The 21,052-nt window shown below is 41.8% G+C and overlaps 1 protein-coding gene across 1 annotated transcript; it reads left to right on the top strand.

Moving 5' to 3' along the window:
• Positions 1-1,207: 1,207 nt before the first annotated feature.
• On the top strand, positions 1,208-14,450 carry LOC105926215 (NACHT, LRR and PYD domains-containing protein 3). The gene is made up of 6 exons (XM_036147064.1): positions 1,208-1,418; positions 1,562-3,335; positions 3,504-3,677; positions 5,862-6,035; positions 13,542-13,588; positions 13,738-14,450. The coding sequence occupies exons 1-6, from the start codon at positions 1,244-1,246 to the stop codon at positions 14,340-14,342; spliced, it is 2,949 nt and encodes a 982-aa protein (XP_036002957.1). The 5' UTR covers positions 1,208-1,243; the 3' UTR covers positions 14,343-14,450.
• The last annotated feature ends 6,602 nt before the right edge of the window (positions 14,451-21,052 follow it).

The following is a 21,052-nucleotide window of genomic DNA, read 5'->3' as shown; positions in this document are numbered from 1 at the left end:
TCAGTCAACTAAAAACTGTCAGAATTGAAAGTGATAAAACGATTTTCAAAAATGTTTAACCTGTATGAAGAAAACACCGTTGGCCGCTATCAAGCAGATAAATTACAGCTTGCTGATGTGGAGTAGGGTTTGTATACCTCAAGGTCCACTTACTCCACTAACTTGGGTCTCCTCTAGCCTCGTGAGACCATCCTGATCTCGCGAGCTTTCAAGGTTTCACTCGCAGATCAGTCTGGCTACTCTCCGTTAAAGAAAATTTGGAGCCGTTCACCAAACGAACGTCCAATCAGCGTTGGCTTTGAGGCGGGTTGAGGTGTGACGCAACGAGAAGTGCGTCAGTTCAGTCTAAACAACATGGCGGCTTCAGCCGATGAAACTAGCGTTAGCTTGGCTATCGAGCAAGTTTTATCGGAATTACAGAGTATTTCTTTGCTGAGCTAACGAGCCTTTACCTGCAGCAGCAAGAGTAGCTTGGCTTGTGGTTGTGTTTTCGTCGTCGCTCTTCGACGACGAAGCATGTTGACGAGTACGTCATATGCTTCGTTGATCTGATTGGTTTATTTGGCTTGTCTATCACCAACATAGGCCAATCAGCTAACCAGTATTTTCGCCCCTTCCCAAAATTACTTCAACGGAAGGTTTCCAGATGGATATGCAAAGCAAATCTATCTGGCGGCGTCAGGTTAGGTCTCCTCTGCCTTGCTCCCTACATCTGTCAGTTATGCTCACTCACCCTGTCTGTCACTCTGTGTTGTTTTCTTACCAATTCGATGACTGAAGAAGGAAGCTATATCTGCTGTCTTTCTCTTCATCTGCTCTGACATAAACCAATGCAAAGTGCCAAATATGATTTATCAACTGCTTTTGGTAATTAAAAGCTAAGTTACACACTCTCCCTTTAAGGACTTTTACTGTGATGCTCTTAGTGATTTCATCTGTGGAAACTGCTGGATGAATATTTACTTCCTTCCTAATTGTTCCTGGTTCCTCCACAGAGTGGATCAGCAAAGCTCAGAGGATCCCAGTTGTCCATCTGCCCAGCAGAATCAAACACAGCTGGACTCCATATTTGTGGTCTGTACATGTACAACAACTAGTCTTCCATTGGTTCTGTTCACAGTTCTCTCCATTCTACAATCTGTGGACTCCAATGTTTGAGTCCATGATGTTTCATTCAAATACTATTCTGTTCCAGACGCTAGAGGACAACATTGTCACTTTTGTGAAAAAGGAGCTGAAGAAGATGCAGAAGGTTCTGAGTCCAGGTGACCCAGAGTGTTCAGGGAGCAAGATAGATGAGGTGTGTGAAGGAGAAGATGAAGAGCAGAGGAGGAGCAGCAGAGAGGCACTGATGAAGATCACACTGAACTTCCTGAGGATGATGAAGCAGAAGGAGCTGGCTGACCGTCTGCAGAGCAGTAAGAGGATTTCTACAAAGATTTAACCTGATGGATAAATCACACATTTACTGATATCTGAAGAGATAGAATCACAGTTATTCAAATAATCTTCCTAAGATTAATTTGTTTCCTTCCTTGTTTTACTTTTTGTGTTAACTTAGACCAGCCTGCTGCAGTTTATCAACATAAAATTAAATCTGGCCTGAAGAAGAGGTTCCAGAGTGTGTTTGAGGGGATCGCTAAACCAGGAAGTCCAACTCTTCTGAACGAGATCTACACAGAGCTCTACATCACAGAGGGAGGGACTGGAGAGGTCAATGATGAACATGAGGTCAGACAGATTGAATCAGCATCCAGGAAATCACACAGACCAGAAACAACAATCAGAAAAGAAGACATCTTTGAAGTCCCACCTGGAAGGGATCAACCAATCAGAACCGTGATGACAAAGGGCGTGGCTGGCACTGGAAAAACAGTTTTAACACAGAAGTTCATTATGGACTGGGCTGAAGACAAAGCCCATCAGAACATCCAGGTCATATTTCCTTTTACCTTCAGAGAGTTGAATGTGCTGAAAGAGAAGAAGTTCAGCTTGGTGGGCCTTGTTCATCACTTCTTTACTGAAAACAAAGAAATCTGCAAATTTGAACACTTCCAGGTTCTGTTCATCTTTGATGGTCTGGATGAGAGTCGACTTACTTTGGACTTCCAGAACCAGGAGATCCTCACTGATGTTACAGAGTCCACCTCAGTGGATGTTCTGGTAACAAACCTCATCAGGGGGAAACTGCTTCCCTCTGCTCGCCTCTGGATCACCTCACGACCTGCAGCAGCCAATCAGATCCCTCCTGAGTATGTCGGCATGGTAACAGAGGTCAGAGGGTTCACTGACCTGCAGAAGGAGGAGTACTTCAGGAGGAAATTCAAAGATAAGGAGCAGGCCAGGAGGATCATCTCCCACGTGAAGACATCAAGAAGCCTCCACATCATGTGCCACATCCCAGTCTTCTGCTGGATGACTGCTACGGTTCTGGAGGATGTGTTGAAGACCAGAAAGAGAGAAAAGCTGCCCTCCACCCTAACTGAGATGTACATTCACTTCCTGGTGGTTCAGACCAAAATGAAGAAGGTCAAGTATGATGGAGGAACTGAAACAGAACCACACTGGAGTCCAGAGAGCAAAGAAATGATTGAGTCTCTGGGAAAACTGGCTTTTGATCAGCTGCAGAAAGGAAACCTGATCTTCTATGAATCAGACCTGACAGAGTCTGGCGTTGATATTACAGCAGCCTCAGTGAACTCAGGAGTGTTCACAGAGATCTTTAAAGAGGAGAGAGGGCTGTATGAGGAGAATGTGTTCTGCTTCGTCCATCTGACTGTTCAGGAGTTTCTGGCTGCTCTTCATGTCCATCTGACCTTCACCACCTCTGGTGTAAACCTGATGGAAGAAAAACAAACATCTAAGAAGTCTAATCTAAAGTCTCTTCATCAGAGTGCTGTGGATCAGACCTTAAAGAGTCCAAATGGACACCTAGACTTGTTCCTCCGCTTTCTTCTGGGACTTTCACAAGAGAACAATCAGAGACTCCTACAAGGTCTGCTGACACAGACAGGGAGTAGCTCACAGACCAATCAGAGCACAGTTACGTACATCAAAAAGAAGATCAGTGAGAACTTGTCTGCAGAAAAAAGCATCAATCTGTTCCACTGTCTGAATGAACTGAATGATCGTTCTCTAGTGGAGGAGATCCAACAGTCTCTGAGTTCAGGACGTCTCTCGACAGATGAACTGTCTCCTGCTCAGTGGTCAGCTCTGATCTTCATCTTACTGTCATCAGGAGAAGATCTGGATGAGTTTCATCTGAAGAAATACTCTGCTTCAGAAGATGCTCTTCTGAGGCTGCTGCCAGTGGTTAAAGCCTCCAACAAAGCTCTGTAAGCACACTGAGTGTTTCAATTTATTTCTAATGCAACAGTTCACAACAAAAGACAACATAAAGACGTGTAAAATAAGACAGTTCCATCAATCTTTGCAAGGAGAACATTGGTGACTGTAAAGAAATAAACATACTTTTGATGACATTTTTCTCCCCATCTCCTCAGACTGAGTGGCTGTAACCTCTCAGAGAGAAGCTGTGAAGCTCTGTCCTCAGTTCTCAGCTCCCAGTCCTCCCGTCTCAGAGAACTGGACCTGAGTAACAACAACCTGAGGGATTCAGGAGTGAAGATACTCTGTGCTGGACTGGAGAACCCAAACTGCAAACTGCAAACTCTCAGGTACATTCTTCTCAATCCTGTTGAAAGCAGATCTCTGTTCATCACCTGGTAACAAAGATGATGAAAATTTCAATAATAGGTTTATCAAGTTGTCTTATCTGACAGGTATTCTCTGTGAATACAAACCACTGCTTTATTTTTTATTTTATTTTTACTTCAGCTTCATTTCTTGGCTCCATCAATGAGATTAGAGCCATCTAAATACCACAACAATGATTTAACTTGGACTACCAGTTTATCTTTGGTATTTTAAAGGAGAAGTCCGGTCAAAATCAGAATTCAAACTGCTGAAAGTACTTTAAATATAAAACTACTACATACTGTGCAAAAAATTACATGTTTTTTTAATTATGAATAATTTTCATTTAATCATGTTTATGTGGAGGAATCCATCTTGGTCAAGAATAGTACTGTCACCTCCCATTTTTTGACGTCACTCGGCAGACCCGCAGTTGAGCAAGTTTCAACGCTCTGTTTGTCACGGCGCACTATTTTCCAAGATGGCGACGACTGGTGCTCTGTACGAAGCAGAGAGTGATGAAGTACTTAGTGACAGTGATGAGAGTTCTGTGGAGCTATCATCATCTGATAGCGATATGGATTTTTTTAGAAGAGTTTCTTGACAGAAACCGGACTTTTGACGGAATCCAGCGTACCTATTACCAGTGCAAACTCAGTCGGGTCCTACAGTATATATGTATACACGCGTGTGTGTGTGTGTGTGTGTGTGTGTGTGTGTGTGTGTGTGTGTGTGTGTGTGTGTGTGTGTGTGTGTGTGTGTGTGTGTGTGTGTGCGCGCACTCCGCCGCAGCACGGCTTTGCCGGCACTGCAGCGGAGCGCGCACACACACACAGCGGAGGAGAGATCGCGCTGAAGTGACTTAAGTTATATATTTGCCCTGTAGTAAATAGGGCAGGTGGTCATTATTGTATAAATATTAAAATATAAAAGCGTTCCAGCACATGCTGGGGCGGAGGGATACCACATCACATGTGGTATCCCTCCGCCCCTCTGCTCGGTGACCATCCCCGCAAATTCTAAATAAAAAATTCTAAAATAAAAAATAACTTACCGAAAATCCTCGCTCTCATGTCATGTTCAAAACAATTTTCTTCAAAATGGTTGCTGCATATGACGTGTTTTCTCTCTGGCCAGAAGTTAGATCGGCAAATCCGTTCTCTTCAAGTTGGCAATCCAGCAACGGCAGGTTTCTGGCACTGGTACCCTGTCCTCTTCCCAGATGAGAGCAGGTTCCTTCTGAGCTCATGAGACACACATGAACAAGTCAGGAGAAGCTGAACCTTATGCTGCCTACAAAATTTTTCAGAATGATGAGTTTGATAGTGGATCAGTGATGGTCTGGGGAGGCATCTCCATGGAGGGATACACAGATGTGCACAGGATAAACGATGGCGCCCTGACTGCCATTAGGTATCGAAATGAAATCCTCTAACCCACTGTTAAATGCTTCGCTGGTGCAGTGGGTCCTGGGTTTCTCTTGGTGCATGAAAATTCTTAACCTCATTTGACAAAAGAATGCCGGTAGTTCCTGGAGGTTGAAGACAAAGACTCCACTGACTGGCCTCCATGGTCCCCTGATCTAAATCCAACAGAATAACCCTGGGACAATCTGTTTAAGTTCATATGATGGCACAGACTGTTCACAAGCTCAGTGATACCTCGGTCATGATCTGGGAGGAGATGTCTCAGGACACCATCTGTCATCTTATAAGTATAGAATCCTCCAATTTTGTCAGGCACACATCCCATCCTGTGGGTGCTATAGAGACTACTGAGTACCATTTCTGAATTGCTGCAATAACATTTCAGCAAACTAACCTCCCTGCTGGATTACTATTTCATTTTCACTTTCTTTGTAATTTTGGATTAGGCCCTCTTTGGGTTGCTAACTTTAATTTTCATCAAATTATGTAAAATCCTTTTGTTCCTTATACATTATCTCTTCCATATCAATACGGATATTCAGCAGGATCCTTCTTTACAGTTATTTATCTGACGTGTTTTCAAACTATTCCTTTAATTCTTTTGAGCAGTGTGTTTTATTAAACCAGTTGATCACCAGTTTATTTTTATTTTTCTGTGCTGAAAATGACCATTTGTGAATTTGGGTTCCTCCCCAACATTCTCATGTTAACATCATGTGTTGAATTGTGTGTCTGCAGCTTGTCAGGCTGTCTGATCTCAGAGGAAGGCTGTGCTTCTCTGGCTCTTGCTCTGAGCTCCAACCCCTCCTATCTGAAAGAGTTGGATTTGAGATACAATAATCCAGGAGACTCAGGAGAGAAGCTGCTGTTGGCTGGATTGAATGATCCACTGTGGAGACTGAAACAGCTCAGGTATGGAGGAAGCTGCTGCAGGTGCAGAGAAGGTCTGATAGATGAGTGGGAAATGTAGTCAGTATGACAGAAAAGAGTACTCTCAATTACAGGTGGCACAATTGTATGTTTAAAATAGTCTGGTACAATATCTGAACTGAAATTACAGGTAAAAATCATTAAAATGTCAGAACCAACAGCTTAAAAACCTTCAGCCATGTTTTGTAACAACACTGTTTGGACTAAAGGATGTATTCATCCAATTACATAGTTTCTCCTCCTGATTAAAACATGCTGGCTTAAACTGAGTAAAGACAGCAGAACTAGTGATTACGTCAGAAGGATCATGTCAAAGCAGGGAGATCAGTAATTAAAGTTTTTCTATTTTGTTGATAAATAAAACTGTCATGATGCAGCCTGGTGGCTGCATTTTTAGCAGTTCCTGCCTCCAACCTGTCAGGCTGTAATCACCTGTGACTGGCTCCACCAGATCCGGACCCACCTGCTGGCTAATCCGGACCCAACCTGATTTAAAACATTTATATATTACTGCATGTCCAACAACAGTGTCTAACTCAGGGATATAAATTCTGCATCGCTGCGACGGATTTCCGTCATTTGAAAATTGAGCGCAAAAAGTCCCATCTAGACTTTTTATTCAAGGTTTTAATCTGAAGCTGCTCTCAACCAATTAAACCTGGCAGAGCCGGGACATTAGCCAATCAGAAAGAGAGTAGGGCGGGTCTTTGCAAAGCGAACATTGCCAGTCTGAGGTTTATCGGTGTTTATCATTTTAACTTTTGGGAGAGCGTTTTAAACTGGCCACAGATGGTATGAATGAGAGTAGCGGTGGTCAAAGGTTTTCTTTGGATTAATGCAAACCAGCATGTCAGAAAGCTACGACGGAGTATTAGGGCCACACATGAAGGGAATTTTTTTTTTTTGCCATGACGAGATTAAACTCGACATGTCGACTTTAAAGTCGCCATGTTGACATTAAACTCAACATTTCGAGAATCTCAAATTCAGAACTGCGAACCCGGGTAAGCATCACTAGGGAAAGACGTTACGTTATTGGTAGGCCACCGCTTCCAGTGATGATTGTACAGTTGCAGCACGGCAAAGACTACCTTCACACTTAATTAAAACGCAGAGACTGCAGCTGTGGAGCGCGGTTGCTCTTTTCTCCAGACTTTGGAATGTCGAGATTAAAGTCGCCACGATATATCAACTTTATTCTCAAAATGGCGAGTTTAATGTTGACAGGGCGACTTTAAAGTCGACACGTAGAGATTAAAGACGACATGACATTTCAACTTTATTCTCGAAATGTTGAGTTTAATGTCGACATGTCGACTTTAAAGTCGCCATGTCGAGTTTAATCTCGTCATGGCAAAAATATTTTTTCTCTTCATGTGTGGCCCTAATACTCCGTCGTAGAAAGCTTAGCGGATAGAACAGCTGACAACAACTTCCTCGGTAAGTGTTTCTGTCGCTGCTCCTGCAGTCAATCAATGAGTTATTTCCACCTGTGGCCACGTCGCGTGTCAGCGTTTAAACGCCGCGACCAGCCAGGGATCTCCCCGTGATTCGCTATTATGTTTTATTTAAACACAAAGAAGAGTAACGCGCTAGCTCAGGCTAATTTAGTATGACCCTTGAAGAAGAAGAGCCGGAATGTGAAACGATGTCCCGCATTTGACTGGGTTCGATTCGGAAACAGTAAAAGAAGAAAAAAAAAACGCTGCGCTGTTCAGAAACAAAGAAGGCAGAGCTGCATCTGCTGTCGGTATGCAGCAGTGTTCACCTGAGGAGCAGCTGCGCTCCAGGACACTAAATAAAATGACAAGGATTTTGATGTTTACAGAATTGTTAAGAAAACTACATCAAAAAGATAAAATAAATAAACTGCAACTACAACATGGACTGGAGAACGGGTTCTAACTGGGTGAGGCCAGAGAAAGGCGATTCTCAGAGAGTTTTTTTATGAAGTTAAAGTGGATCGCGGACACAGGGTTCATTCTGGACAGGTCTCCAGTCACTGGGCTAAAATATAACCATTTTATTAAACTTCAAAAAAGTTAAATCATGCCTTTTTATAAACTGTAATAATTAATTGGTGAACATAACGGCCAAAACAGAGACTGAATTATTGTCATGTGCAATCTGTGTCAAATTAAAATGTACTATATCATGATAGTGTTGATGATGTGTCCTGCATTTCTAAGGCTGTGTTTGGCCTTGTATGTATGATCATAATATTGGTTTATACTGAATGTGACAGGGAGCCAGTGGAGTTGATGTACAGGTGTGAAGGAGATGATGTAATGATGAAGCTGCTGTCCTCTGAATCAGCTGCAGTTTATGGAGGTTTTCCGGAAGACAGGAAGGAAAGGGAGCTGGGATTGTAAAGTGGACTGTGGACCAGTTTGTCAAAAGTGTGAAGGAAGAACTTGATGCTGCATAGATGAAAGTAACCTAGATGATAATGTGGATGTGGAAAGTGAAGGAGAGGCTGTCCAGGATGACGCAAAGGCTCTAAAGCTGAAAGGTGGCAGAGATACAGGAATTTTCAATGGATATTTTAAAAGTACCAGATTTGGTTGACTTTGCACACTAAGCAAGTGAGCCAACTAATGCGGCATGATGTCCATGGCCCCGGGAATATATGGGTTGGCAAGAAAAATCTTTCAGTCAAACATTATTTTTGCTTCGACCCCTGTGCTAACTTCACTTGCGCCGCTTCTCTTGTTAATATGGCAAAGCCCTCCGGAGCGTCAGGCACCAGGATGCACGTAATACAAATTAGCCAAAGAGCATTTGTCAGTCAGGGTTGTTGCTGCTGGCTACTTTTCAGAAAAAAAAGCAAAATCAAAAAGCACTTTGGATTTTAAAATAGAAAAACTTTCTATTTTTATGTTTTTTGTTTTGTTGTTCTTTTTAAAAAGTCAATGTATAAGGTGGATGCATAAACATTTTATTTCAGTGTTAAAAACTGTTTGAAGCAACGGATTGTAATTAAAAATGTGTCCGGACCTTTACTGGTTGTTGATTTTTGTTATTCGGACGCCGCTGATTTTTAATTAGTGACCCCTGCTATCGAGGTAGCTCCGGGTAGCCTAAGCCACTCTAACTATAAGCTTTGTCAAAAAGGAAAGTTTTAAGCCTAGTCTTAAAAGTAGACAGGGTGTCTGCCTCACGGACCAAAACTGGGAGTTGGTTCCACAGGAGAGGAGCCTGATAGCTAAAGGATCTGCCTCCCATTCTACTTTTAGAGACTCTAGGAACCACCAGCAGACCTGCAGTCTGAGAGCGAAGTGCTCTGTTAGGAACATACGGGGTAATCAGAGCTCTGATATATGATGGAGCTTGATTATTAAGGGCTTTATACGTGAGAAGGAGAATCTTGATTTAACACGAAGCCAATGAAAAAATTTAAGAAATATGATCCCTTTTGTTTATTTTCAGCAGAACTCTTGCTGCAGAATTTTGGATCAGCTGAAGACTTTGAACTGCATTATGTGGACAATAGAGCTAAATTAATGAACCAATTTAAGCACTCCACAGAGCTTCAGTTTCTACACTAGAAAAATCACATAAATTTGCAAAATACACACTCAAGTCTTTCATGTTTTGTTTAGCGTATTTGGCCCACATGCAGATCACACTTTGTAACACAGGAGGCAGTTTAAGTTGTTTATTGAACAAACTGCGGTAGCCTTGAATGCACGGGGGGATTTCTCACAAGGTGGAGGCGACGTGGAGAGAAACACGAGGAGGACGCACACGATCTAGGAGGCAAGAGGAAATAATCAGGTAAGTTTTGACACGGGGTGATTAAACAGCAGTGTTGTAGTCAAGTCACTATGCCTCGAGTCCGAGTCCAGGTTCAAGTCTCCAGTGTTTAAGTCCGAGTCAAGTCCAAGTCATTAAAAAAAAAATCCGAGTCAAGTCCGAGTCGAGTCACTATTGATCCAAGTTCGTTGTAGGAACATGCCGTGACTTGTGATGTATGACATGAAGCAGTAACATTCCATTGCACTAATAATGGCGTTCCGCGAGAGAGCTATTTTTAGAACGTGACGTCATATCACGTACAGGGCAAATATGCGTTTTCCTCCACTCTTTCGCTTTAGTTACCCTTGGTTTTACTCGGTAAAACGACTGCTTTTTCCAAGTCTAAGACGTCTCCTAACCATGGTTTTTAAACATTGTTGATATGGAACGTGCAACAGCGACTCGAGGTACGCTGATAGCCCACATATGAAGGATGTTAAAGCCGCAAGCGGTGTCGATTGGCCCTCGCAGCCAAGCGCGCTCTGGTCTATTGGCCAACGCCGCGGTGCCGGGCGACCGGCAGGGTTCGCAGATGCTGATGCCGCAGATGCTGTCACGCATTTTCCTCGCCCGTCCACCGGGCGATTCCCAACGGCCGATGACGCCATGAACACCGAGCAGGAGAAAAACATCGACTTACCTTTCTATCAACTCGGCCCGTTGTTCAGTCTTTCTAAGACCTCGACACTCAAGCCATCGTTTGAGCTGAACGTTGGTATGTTGTTCCACAGTTCTACCAGTAAAATGGGCGCCTGGACATCTTCTTGTGATAGTTTAACGGCTGAAAAGTGGGTCATATTGTTGTATCTGTTGCACGTGTAATGGCTGGTTGCTATGTGCGCTCTCACACTGTTTGCCCTACCTTAGCGGCAAGGGGCATTGCTCATAAGATGGTGACGTCACCTGCGCGGTACGCCATTCAGATATTAAAATCATACACCAAATAATATTCTAATGACATATTAAAATTATAGCCTAATGATATAAAAAGAAGTCGAGTCTTTTTCTCAATTTCCGAGTCAGAATGATCTCAATGTAAGAGTCCGAGTCCAAGTTCGAGTCATCAGTGCTCAAGTCCAAGTCAAGTCACGAGTATCTAAATTTAGCTAATGACTCGGACTCAAGTTTAACACTGTTAAACAGAGAAACGCGAGCTTACCACTGGGCTCAAGAATCGGACCGGGGGAAGCGGAGCGGACTCAGCTTAGCCTTGATGTTGATGAGGCAGGTGACTGAGTGACCGGTGAGCGAGGGCTTGGGGCAAGGTCCGAGCAGTGCTGGCGAGTCCAGGGATCCAGGGGCAGCAGGAGGAACCAGGCGGGTCCGGTGAGGCTTCTCAGCCCGGCTTGGTACAACCAAGGGAGCACGAGAGGGAATTCAAAGCAAAAATCCAGGACAAAGGAAACCAGTGAATTAGACTGAGACGTCAGAGCGCAGGGGCAGGACCCAACACGAGCGGGAGCCAAGGGAGCACAAGAGAGGACCTGAGAGACAGAAAGATCAAAGATTAGCTCGGGAAGATGGTTTCTGTCGTGAGACAGTGGCCACTGAAGCATACCACAACGGTTAACACTCTGGCGTCCTCCTGCTGCCCATGCACGGTTCTTATAGTGCTGCCGAGTGCTGCTGAACACGCCACTCGGCGACCCCGAGGAAGATGTGGAGGGGCGAGAGGACAGGAAGGAGTCGATGATTGATTGATCTGAGATAGAGGAAACGGGAACCCATCACCGGTCCTCAGGATCGCGGCACTTCCAGTGGACGAGGTATTGGAATCCTCTACCCTGCCCACAGGAGTCCACGATCTGGCGTCCCTGGTGGTCCTGGGAGGGTGGAGGGGGTTCGGCTGGAGGGCACAACAGGCTGGAGAGCACAGGTTTGATTTGTGACACATGGAACGTGGGATGGACTCTTGAGTGTGATGGCAGATGGAGACGGACAGTTGTGGGACTAACTATGGAGAGGATCTTGTAACGGGGTGACAGTTTGCGGCGGGAGGATTGTGAGGGGATGTCTCGGGTGGAAAGCCAGACTTGCGAATCGGCGGTCTTGTTCAGCTGTTCTCTGAAGTGCTTGTATGGTTTGGGTCCAGAACTGTCTGCAGTGGCTGATGTGATGGTGAACTGATGGGACGCTGATCTGTCTTTCTTCGGAGGGGAACAACGGGGGTTGGTAGTCTAGGGAGGCTTCAGAAGGGGAGATTCCTGTGGCGGTGGAGACATGGCTGTTGTGTGCGTATTCTACTCAGGGTAGATACTTGCTCCAGTCTGACGGATTGGTGGATGTGAGGCAACGGAGAGTGGACTGAAAGCAGCAGCAACGCATATCCTCATTTGCTGCCATGTTTATTTTTGTCTAGCTCTGGGCTCAGCAGCTCTTGCTTTCATCAAAACTGTATGTCACACCTTAAACCATAATAGTGGCTCGTAACTGGCCGACCCGTTTTGGTTTGGTCATGAACAGTTGAGGCGGGAGTGGGACAAGCTGGATTCTACTATGTTTGTGAATGCACAAATACCTTGAGAATTCATCTTGCAGGCAAGGTTAAACTATTTCTTTGTTCAAGTCTAAACTCAAAACCTATCTGTTCAAGAGAGCCTACTCTCTGTGATTTCCTGTTCAATGTAGCATTTTATGTTTGTTGTTTTTATCTTGCTTTACAGTTATTTTGTTGCTTGATTTTGCAATGTCTACAAGTACAAAACTGATATTCAGCCAAACACAAAGTTACAATTTAAAAGGTTTATTGAAGGGGATGACTAGTGGATGATAAGGGAGGCAAGCAGGACCGGACCTGACCAGACGCAGGTGGAACCAGATTTGAACAGAGGATTTAATGGCTGATGGTGTAGGCAGGTACGGAGGAGCAGGGGACCAGGAGATGCAGGTAGTGACAGACCAGAACAGGTGATGTGGACCGGGAAACCACCAGAACAGGCAGAGCGAGCGGCTGGAACTCACGAAGAAACAGGCAGAACTTCAGCATGCAGACACAGGCAACTTCCTTTAGAGAGGCGAACAGAAGAGTCCAGCTGGCTGAGCACACAGGAACTGGTAACGTTGAAGCACATCACACGAGATGAGATGAGATATTCTGGCAGGGAAGAGTAGCCTGAGGCAGGTATATGTAGTCAGGGAACCAGGTGAGCAGAGTTGGAAGTAATTACTGGCAGCAGGTGGAGCTGATCTGGGCTAACTGACTGGTGACTGAGGAGACTGAGGTGTTTGGATGATGGCTTATTAGAGGGGAAGGCTGATTAAGAAAAGTCCAAGCAAAACAAACAAAAACCTAAATCATTACAGATTTGTAAAGTGTCCTTGAGTGCTCTTAAAGGTGCTTTTACATAAATTTATTATTATTATTATTATTATTATTATTATTATTATTATTATTATTATTATTTGGGTTGTTACTGAGGGATGTACTTTTTCCTCTCTGTTGGAGCTTTTGCTGTGTGCTGCAGTGGGGGGAAACTGTTCTAACTACATACATTGCAGGTGGAGATGTTTCCATCATCACAGCCTAGGTGTCTGTTTGCTCTCAACTCTTCTGGCTTACTCTGGATTTTTTTTATAAAAAGTGGAGCCGTCCAAATGTTGGACTGTTATTTTTTCAGTGTAAGACAATGTGTGCCAGAGATATGTAATATTGATGTTTGCCTGCTGAGACTGATCCCCTCCTCCTTTCAGAGTGGAGCCTGGTGGAGAACAATGGATGAAACCCGGTCTGAAGAAGTGTAAGTGTGTTTTTCATTTGATTCATGACAAGAGAGCAGCTCATATTCAACCATTGTGAAGCTGTCCTTTCACTCATTCAGGAGTCATCATCAAAGTGTCAATAAATGATCAATAACTGCAGCTGGATTGTGTTTGTTCTCTCCATCAGATTCCTGTCAACTCAGAATCGATACAAACACAGTGAGCAAAAAACTCAAACTGTCTGAAAACAACAGGAAGGTGACCTATGGGGAGGGGGAGCAGTCATATCCTCATCATTCAGACAGATTTGTTGTTCCTCAGATGCTGTGTAGAACTGGTCTGACTGGTCGCTGTTACTGGGAGGTTGATTGGGAAGGGAGAGTTAATGTATCAGTGAGTTACAAAAGAATCCAGAGGAAAGAAGATGGTGGAGACTGTTGGTTTGGATGGAATAATCACTCCTGGAGGCTGAGATGCTCTGACAGAGGTTACTTTGTCTGGCACAATAACACACGAACCTTCATCTCCTCCTCCTCCTCCTCCTCCTCCTCCTCCTCCTCCTCCTCCTCCTCCTCCTCCTCCTCCTCCTCTGGCAGAGTAGCAGTCTATGTGGATTGTCCTGCTGGCATTCTGTCCTTCTACAGGGTCTCCTCTGACTCACTGATCCACCTCTACACCTTCAACACCACATTCACTGATCCTCTGTATCCTGGGTTTGGGTTTTGGAAGTCCAGTTGTGTTTCCTCAGTGTTTTTGTGCGATGTTGAGTCTAATGAGACTCCTCCACTCTGAGAAACCATCTCACTGTTGAACAGATAGTTCAGTCTGTACATGTCTGTCAGTCTTTTACACTTAGCAACATGTTTACAAATTCATAGATTAAATCTTTATTTTTCTTTTTTAATCTCTTCTAATTGATTTATTGAAAACTTCCACTTGTTCCAGTCCTTTAAAGATTAAACCTGGGATTATTCCATGATCTATATATTGTTTTTCTGACTGTTTCCAGTCAAAGTGTCGCACTGAATATCAGGATGTTGGGTTTTCCTCTTGGTTTATTTACTTTCATTTATGAGTCAGTCATTGCGACATGCTATATGCCTACAAGCCCAACGCGTGTCTCTCAGCTGCTGAAGCTCCTTTGGGGCCTCATCAAACATCTCTGGACACTGACACTATGCCTTTTAAAACTTTCAACTCAATTGTGTTCATTTCAAAACTGTAATCTCTTGAACTAATCTGCCAAACACTAGCTTTACACAATATATAATGATAGAAAATGTGTTAATATTATTACTATAATCAAGAGTATTTTTATGGTCTGGAACATTGAGCGTTTAGTCCAGGTCAAAAATAGTTTAATTTCATGAGATAGCTGCCTGGTTTCTAAGTAATTTGAAATTAAAATGATATAGGCCATGCTGTATCAGTTCATTGCCTTGGCTGGGTTTTAATTAAATGTAAATTATTAAGAATCAAACAAAACAGACTTACAATAGCTTTACTTGGTTTTAATGTTTTGTTAGTAGTTAAAGTGAAGGATGGAGACACAGTTTATGATTGATGAAAAAAATGTTTGCTGAAGAAGATGAAGACAGCTTTTGGGATATTTAGAGACATCATAATCTCTGCTCATTCTCATTCTGCTCAATCTGACAAAAGTTTTTCTGATAGAGAGAAACTATGTTCATTTATGGGTCAAATAAATATGCTTTCTACCTCATCGATATGAATTTCCTTTTTAAATTGTACACCCTTATTAAAGTGTTTCACTCCTGTGGCCCCATGCCTGTAATTTGTTACATTACAAAAAGGTAAACTGGCATGAAGTTGGTTTCTTAAATCTTAGTCAGATGGTAAGATCTTAAAAACACATTACTAATGGTGAGAGTTTTTCAAACATTTGGTTAAAACCTACATTCTAAACATGTTTCTTCTTTCATGAACCTGCTCTGTTTTACTGCATCTTTCAGACCTTTGTTCCACTGATGAAGAAACTATTTTCATTTGTCCTTCCAAAAAAAAAAATAATAATAATCAAATAAAGCATTTTCCAACACAGTCTGCTGTTCTCCACTGAGCATGTGAGCCATTAGTGCAGTGTTTACTATTTATTACCCTTTTAGTAGAGAAAAGGATGTTAACCTTTGGGATTTAAAATAAAACACAAAGCCTCATCATGGACCTTTCCTGGACTCACATCTTTCGTCCTGTTACCAGTAATATTTTTTCAGTTATTAAAAGCGGTATTTATAAAATTCGATGTATTTTTTGCTATGAGTAAAATCAAATTCTTGTTTAATTAGTTTAGTTTACATAATATTACACAGCCTATTAAATGTATTATTTAGAAAAATAACTATTAAATTGTACATTTATTAGTACTATTTTAACACCGCATCTTTAAATAATCCAGAGCTGAATGTTCTGAGTCAGAACATTCAGAAATGTGGTAAAGAAGGAGGCTTACTTCTATGGGGTACCATTTGTAAAGTTACACAGTCAAAAATTAACAGCAATATCTTTGGGCTATTTAGCATGTAAGAGAAAATAATTGTTTTTAATTTTTCCAAGTCATATTTTCACCATGTCAATTATACGTTTATAAATGTCACAGTTCCAGACTAAACATTTAATTAGCAAGCTAAATATTTTAATTTGCAAAATAAATACTTAATTTGCAAACAGTGATGACGGCCAATGTGCTACTTTAGACTTTAGTATTGCATTATGCTATAACAAACAGCTTACATCGGCTACACCCGGCTTACCCGTGTTACCCAAACCCCAGAGCACAGAAGACACTTTAATAGTGCTCAGCTTCAGCTGAGCAGATACAGTGATGTCCCATTCGCCTCCTATATTGTTTTGTTTTTTTGTTTTCTAGTATTTATTTGTGTTTTAGTTGGTACAAGACATAACACAATATCACTGTCCTCACGTTGTCATGAAAATAATAATAATAAAAAAAATAAATAAAAAAGCAGCTGGAACTGGGGCTATCATGTGAAAATATAAAATACAAATATACATGAAGAAATACATGCCATCAGTTTAAGGCATACTAACCACCTATGCACCAAGGTTCTCAAGTTGAAATACAATCAGTCAAATGTGGAATCCCCAAAACCCCAGCCTAGACAAATCAAACCCCCAAAAAGGTCAAAATATATTACTATACTGTTGGAATGATTTTCCATTCTGGGAATTATTTATCGTGATGCAAGACCAGAAATTATTCCATACTGAAATCACAGTTGTATCCCTGTTTTTTAACGTGTTGAGCATGCACTTATATGAAGCCATTTTAGTAATCTTATTGGCCCATTCAATAATATTTGGAGCAGTTTGTGTTTTCCAATGATTTAGAATAACCCTGACAGCCACTGAGATCCCCACCATGATAACCGAGAATCTCTCACTTGAAATGTTAGTTATCAGTGCCCTTTCTCCCAAAAAACACAGTGTAGGACAAAGAGGTAAAGTTTTTCCCAGCCAATCGCTTAGAATTTGTACCACCAGTAGCATGTTTAAGGATCGGACATTCCCAAAAACTATGTATGAGAGTTCCACTATCTTCACGGCACTTCCAAAGAATTACTTGTAAAACCCAATCCATGCAGTTATTCTGGAGTCTAGTAGTATCTTATACTGTATAAATTTACTTCTACATTCTCTTAGAAATGTTCCATTTTAAGATATAATTTTAGACCATTCTTCATCCCTTATAACAGTTCCAATGTCCTTTTCCCATAAATCTTCAAAGCTTTAATGTCACCACTGAGTGCAGAGTTGATTTTCCTGTAAAATGTCAAAGCTCAAATGATGATGAGATGGTAAATTCAAATAACCCAGGAGGGGATTGTCCCCCAAAGGTTGCGGTAATGACTTCACACGGTTCCTTATCTGAAGATATTTTCAATGCTAGAGATAGGCACCAGCAACCCCCGTGACCCCATGAGGGATAAAGCAGGTCAGAAAATGGATGGATGGATAGGTCCTTTCACCTTGAGTGAGTATCTTTGTAATATCTCATTATATGATATCAATACTCCAGGTTGCCCAGTGTACATATTTTGTGATCATAACAATTCCTCTACTAGACCTAGGGTCCGTTCTTCGTACGTAGCTAACTCAGTTAGCAGGATTTCATTGTTGACGATTTGGCATGATCTTGGATCGTTTGGTTCTTCGAAACTCATCCTGCACTTGTTGTCATAGCAACATGTGCGCCAGCTTAAACCTGCTCGAGAGCAGGCTTATTTCATGTAAACAAGATTAGATCACGGCTGTATAAGCGGAGGAGATGGAGAAGTCTGCCGTAGCCATGTCCATTTTTACGACTGCAACCTGTTGCGGAAGGTGCAAGAATAATTTGCAGAGTTTTTCGAATTAATCGCGTATTGCGCAATAGACAGGATCCTTTAGCGCAGCGCGACAGTAGAGAGATTTTTCTTGGTGGCTGTTATAAACAAACAAACACATCATTTAACATTGGCTTTTAAATAGGAAAAGGTGATGTTGGAGCCATAAATCTAAAATATTTAAGTTATTTGTATGATAGTTTGCTTTTTATTTTTATCATATTCGGTAAGATTTGTTCGGGCCATTTTATTGTGAAGTTTAGTTTACTTTGAAAGGCTTGCTTCCTGTCGAGCCGTATATTGTATTAGAAAAAACTATGGATGGATTATCTAGCCACGGAGCAACACAGTTTTACTGTGTAAATTGTGGATGACTTGGAAAAAAAATTAATTTTTTATGGATAAAGATTTTTTTTTGTTAAAATTCCCAGTTTGCACGTGTCCTTTACTTCCTGTGTCTAAGGAATGACACTGAAATTTGGATCTCTTGACATAACAAGTGCCTTTTTAAAATAAAGTATAATAATTAAAGGCTACCATTTTGTAGAATATTCTTGTATTTCACTTTTACTTGTCCCCGTGTTCTAGTGGGTCCCGTGGAGGCTCTGACATAAAAGAACAAAGTAAATATGAGATTATTAAAATGCAAAAATTCATACTGTAGAAAGTGATAGAAACATCTACCATGGACAGTATTTACGCATTAATTTGTCTGCTGCTTTTTGCCAGCCCTCTCTCCTGGCTTTAACAGATTTTGAGGTGTTTTAATTAATGACTCAAATTCGACATAACCTTCCATTAAAAGCTCGTGTTCTGCTTGGGAGAAAAACTGTGCGCGCTCTTTGCTGAACAGCCAATAGCAGCGTTGCTGATCAATGTTTCTACTATCGATACATTTCCCCTTTTAAACAAACGCATGAACGCGCAGTTGTCTCAGATAACTCAATCCAGCCATACTAATCATAAACAACAGGCGTGTTCGAAGAACCCAATTAGCCGGATCAGGATTAGCCGGATGAAATCATCTTGGATGTGTCATTTGATCTTGGATGTTTTAAGCAATGTACGAAGAACGGACCCCTAAACAATGAAGCTAGTTGAAGTAGAAATCACAATGCAGCCTTATTAAGATTCTATGGTGGATCTTTCCGGTCAGAGGTCACAGCTAGTAGCTTGGAAAACAATTTATTTTGTAAACATATGTGGAAAAATTTACAAAGAAAAAGAGACTTTGCAACTACAACAAGGCATGCGAAGAAATTACTCTGTCAGTAAAACCTGTTAGGGGTGACATGTGTAAAGCTTTTTGCAGTCAATGCTGTCAGTAATATTTAATTGCACATGGGGGAGAGAATGCTTTATCTCAGTATGTTCAGAAGTGCACAGGAGAGTCACAGCAGCTACAGGTGCTACTAATATTACTGCTTTTTTGCTGCATCTACTGCTGACTTGTAAAAAGAAAAAGAAATGGGAGGAAACAAAGTTGTGCATCACAGATGTTTATGAGGAAGTGTGCAATTTCAGAATGAAGATGGTTCAGCGAGAGGAGAACTTATTTGGATACCACACCAAGCAATTCATGAACATAGAAGCTCCTGTCCTCTGGTCCAAACAACAAGAAGACTTTTTGAAGTTCTGTGACTCATTCATTGAATACATTGATAAATGGTTTGATTTCTCACCAGCAAATGTTTCCAGTTAAACTGAAATCTATAGGGCTCTACGAAGATCTCTCCTTCAGTGACCTGGAGAATGTGACTGCCTCTCTCCAACATAATCAACATGGACCATCTCCGTGAAGAGCTTTGTTGTTGCAAAAAATAACTACAGAAAGTCAGGTATGATGCAACAAAATCCACCAGTGAGAAATGGATGACTGTGTTTCAGAGTATTGGAAAAAACAAGCTGGCAAACATGTTCAAGATTGTTTAATTTTTTCTCAGTGTGCCTGGTTCAAATGCATTTTTTTGAGATACATTTTTCCTTAATGATCAGTAAATGGTCAGAGAAACAGATGCAGTACAGAGCTGATAAAAAATGTAAAAAATAAGCAAAAGCACAAGTATTTTCACTTGTTCAAAAATGCCCCGGACCTCTGGCAACATTCTTCGCAGAATGGCATCAACCTCACTGCTTGACTGATACTCATGCCTGGACTTGAACATTGCTAAATACACTTGAAGAGAAGGTCTGTTCACTTCTGGGTACTGGAGCAAAACATCATCATATGTCTCTCCTGCTAAGAGTACCTTTTCAAGTTTCTTAATCATAAGCAATCCTTCATTTTCTGTCAAGATATTCTGTGGATTGCACATTGACAGTGTCCAGAACCTTGAAAAATTCTGTTCTGAAGTAGTCAACTGAAGAGGGAGCTACATGGGCAGCAGCCTTACCAGCCAGATGTTTTCAAGGGTTTTGATCCCGAGGCATTTCAACTGGACACAGGCTAAGTTTTTCACACATTTGTGATACTTTGTTGTAGATGCACTGGAATTTCTCATGTGCTCTTTTGTCAGCTATGCTCTCTGTAATGCAAGTGACAGCAGCAAGGATACCATCAACTGTCTGTGTACGACTTTGAAGCAACTTATTGAGGGCCTCTAATTCGTCTGTAACCTCCAAGGCAAGCAGGAGACCAAGAGCTACGTTGCTGTTTTGCAATCTTTCAAGAAAACCATTTGCCCTGCTGGCTGAATCTGAGTAACCAGATGCCATTTCCACTAAGCAAGCAATACTGGTTGATACTGGTTAAGCAGTGAATAAATGACACCTGCATGTACGGTACACCTCATGGGACAGAAGGGCCCGATAGAGTGGACTGGCCCACTCTCTGTTTTTACAATATCTTGGAAAATGGACTTCATTTTCATTGACTTGCCAAACAGGAGCCCCAAATCATAATCCCACTGCATAGAGTCATGGATAACAGAAGAGGCAGAGCAGGTATGTCGTACGATCAGATTCACACAATGGGCCCCACAATGTACATTAGGAGACCGATATGGATTCATTTTGATAATGGCCTGTGCTCCTAAATATATTCCTGCTATGTTTGCTGCAACATCATAGACTTAGCATCTCAACCTACTTATACACAAATTGAGAAGGAGCAGTACATCCATAATTACCTTTTCAAGG

Source organism: Fundulus heteroclitus, chromosome 2, assembly GCF_011125445.2.
Source record: "Fundulus heteroclitus isolate FHET01 chromosome 2, MU-UCD_Fhet_4.1, whole genome shotgun sequence".
NCBI classification, from domain to species: Eukaryota; Metazoa; Chordata; class Actinopteri; order Cyprinodontiformes; family Fundulidae; genus Fundulus; species Fundulus heteroclitus.
Note: the sequence above shows the minus strand (reverse complement) of the source record. Positions and strands in the feature narration are given on the sequence as shown.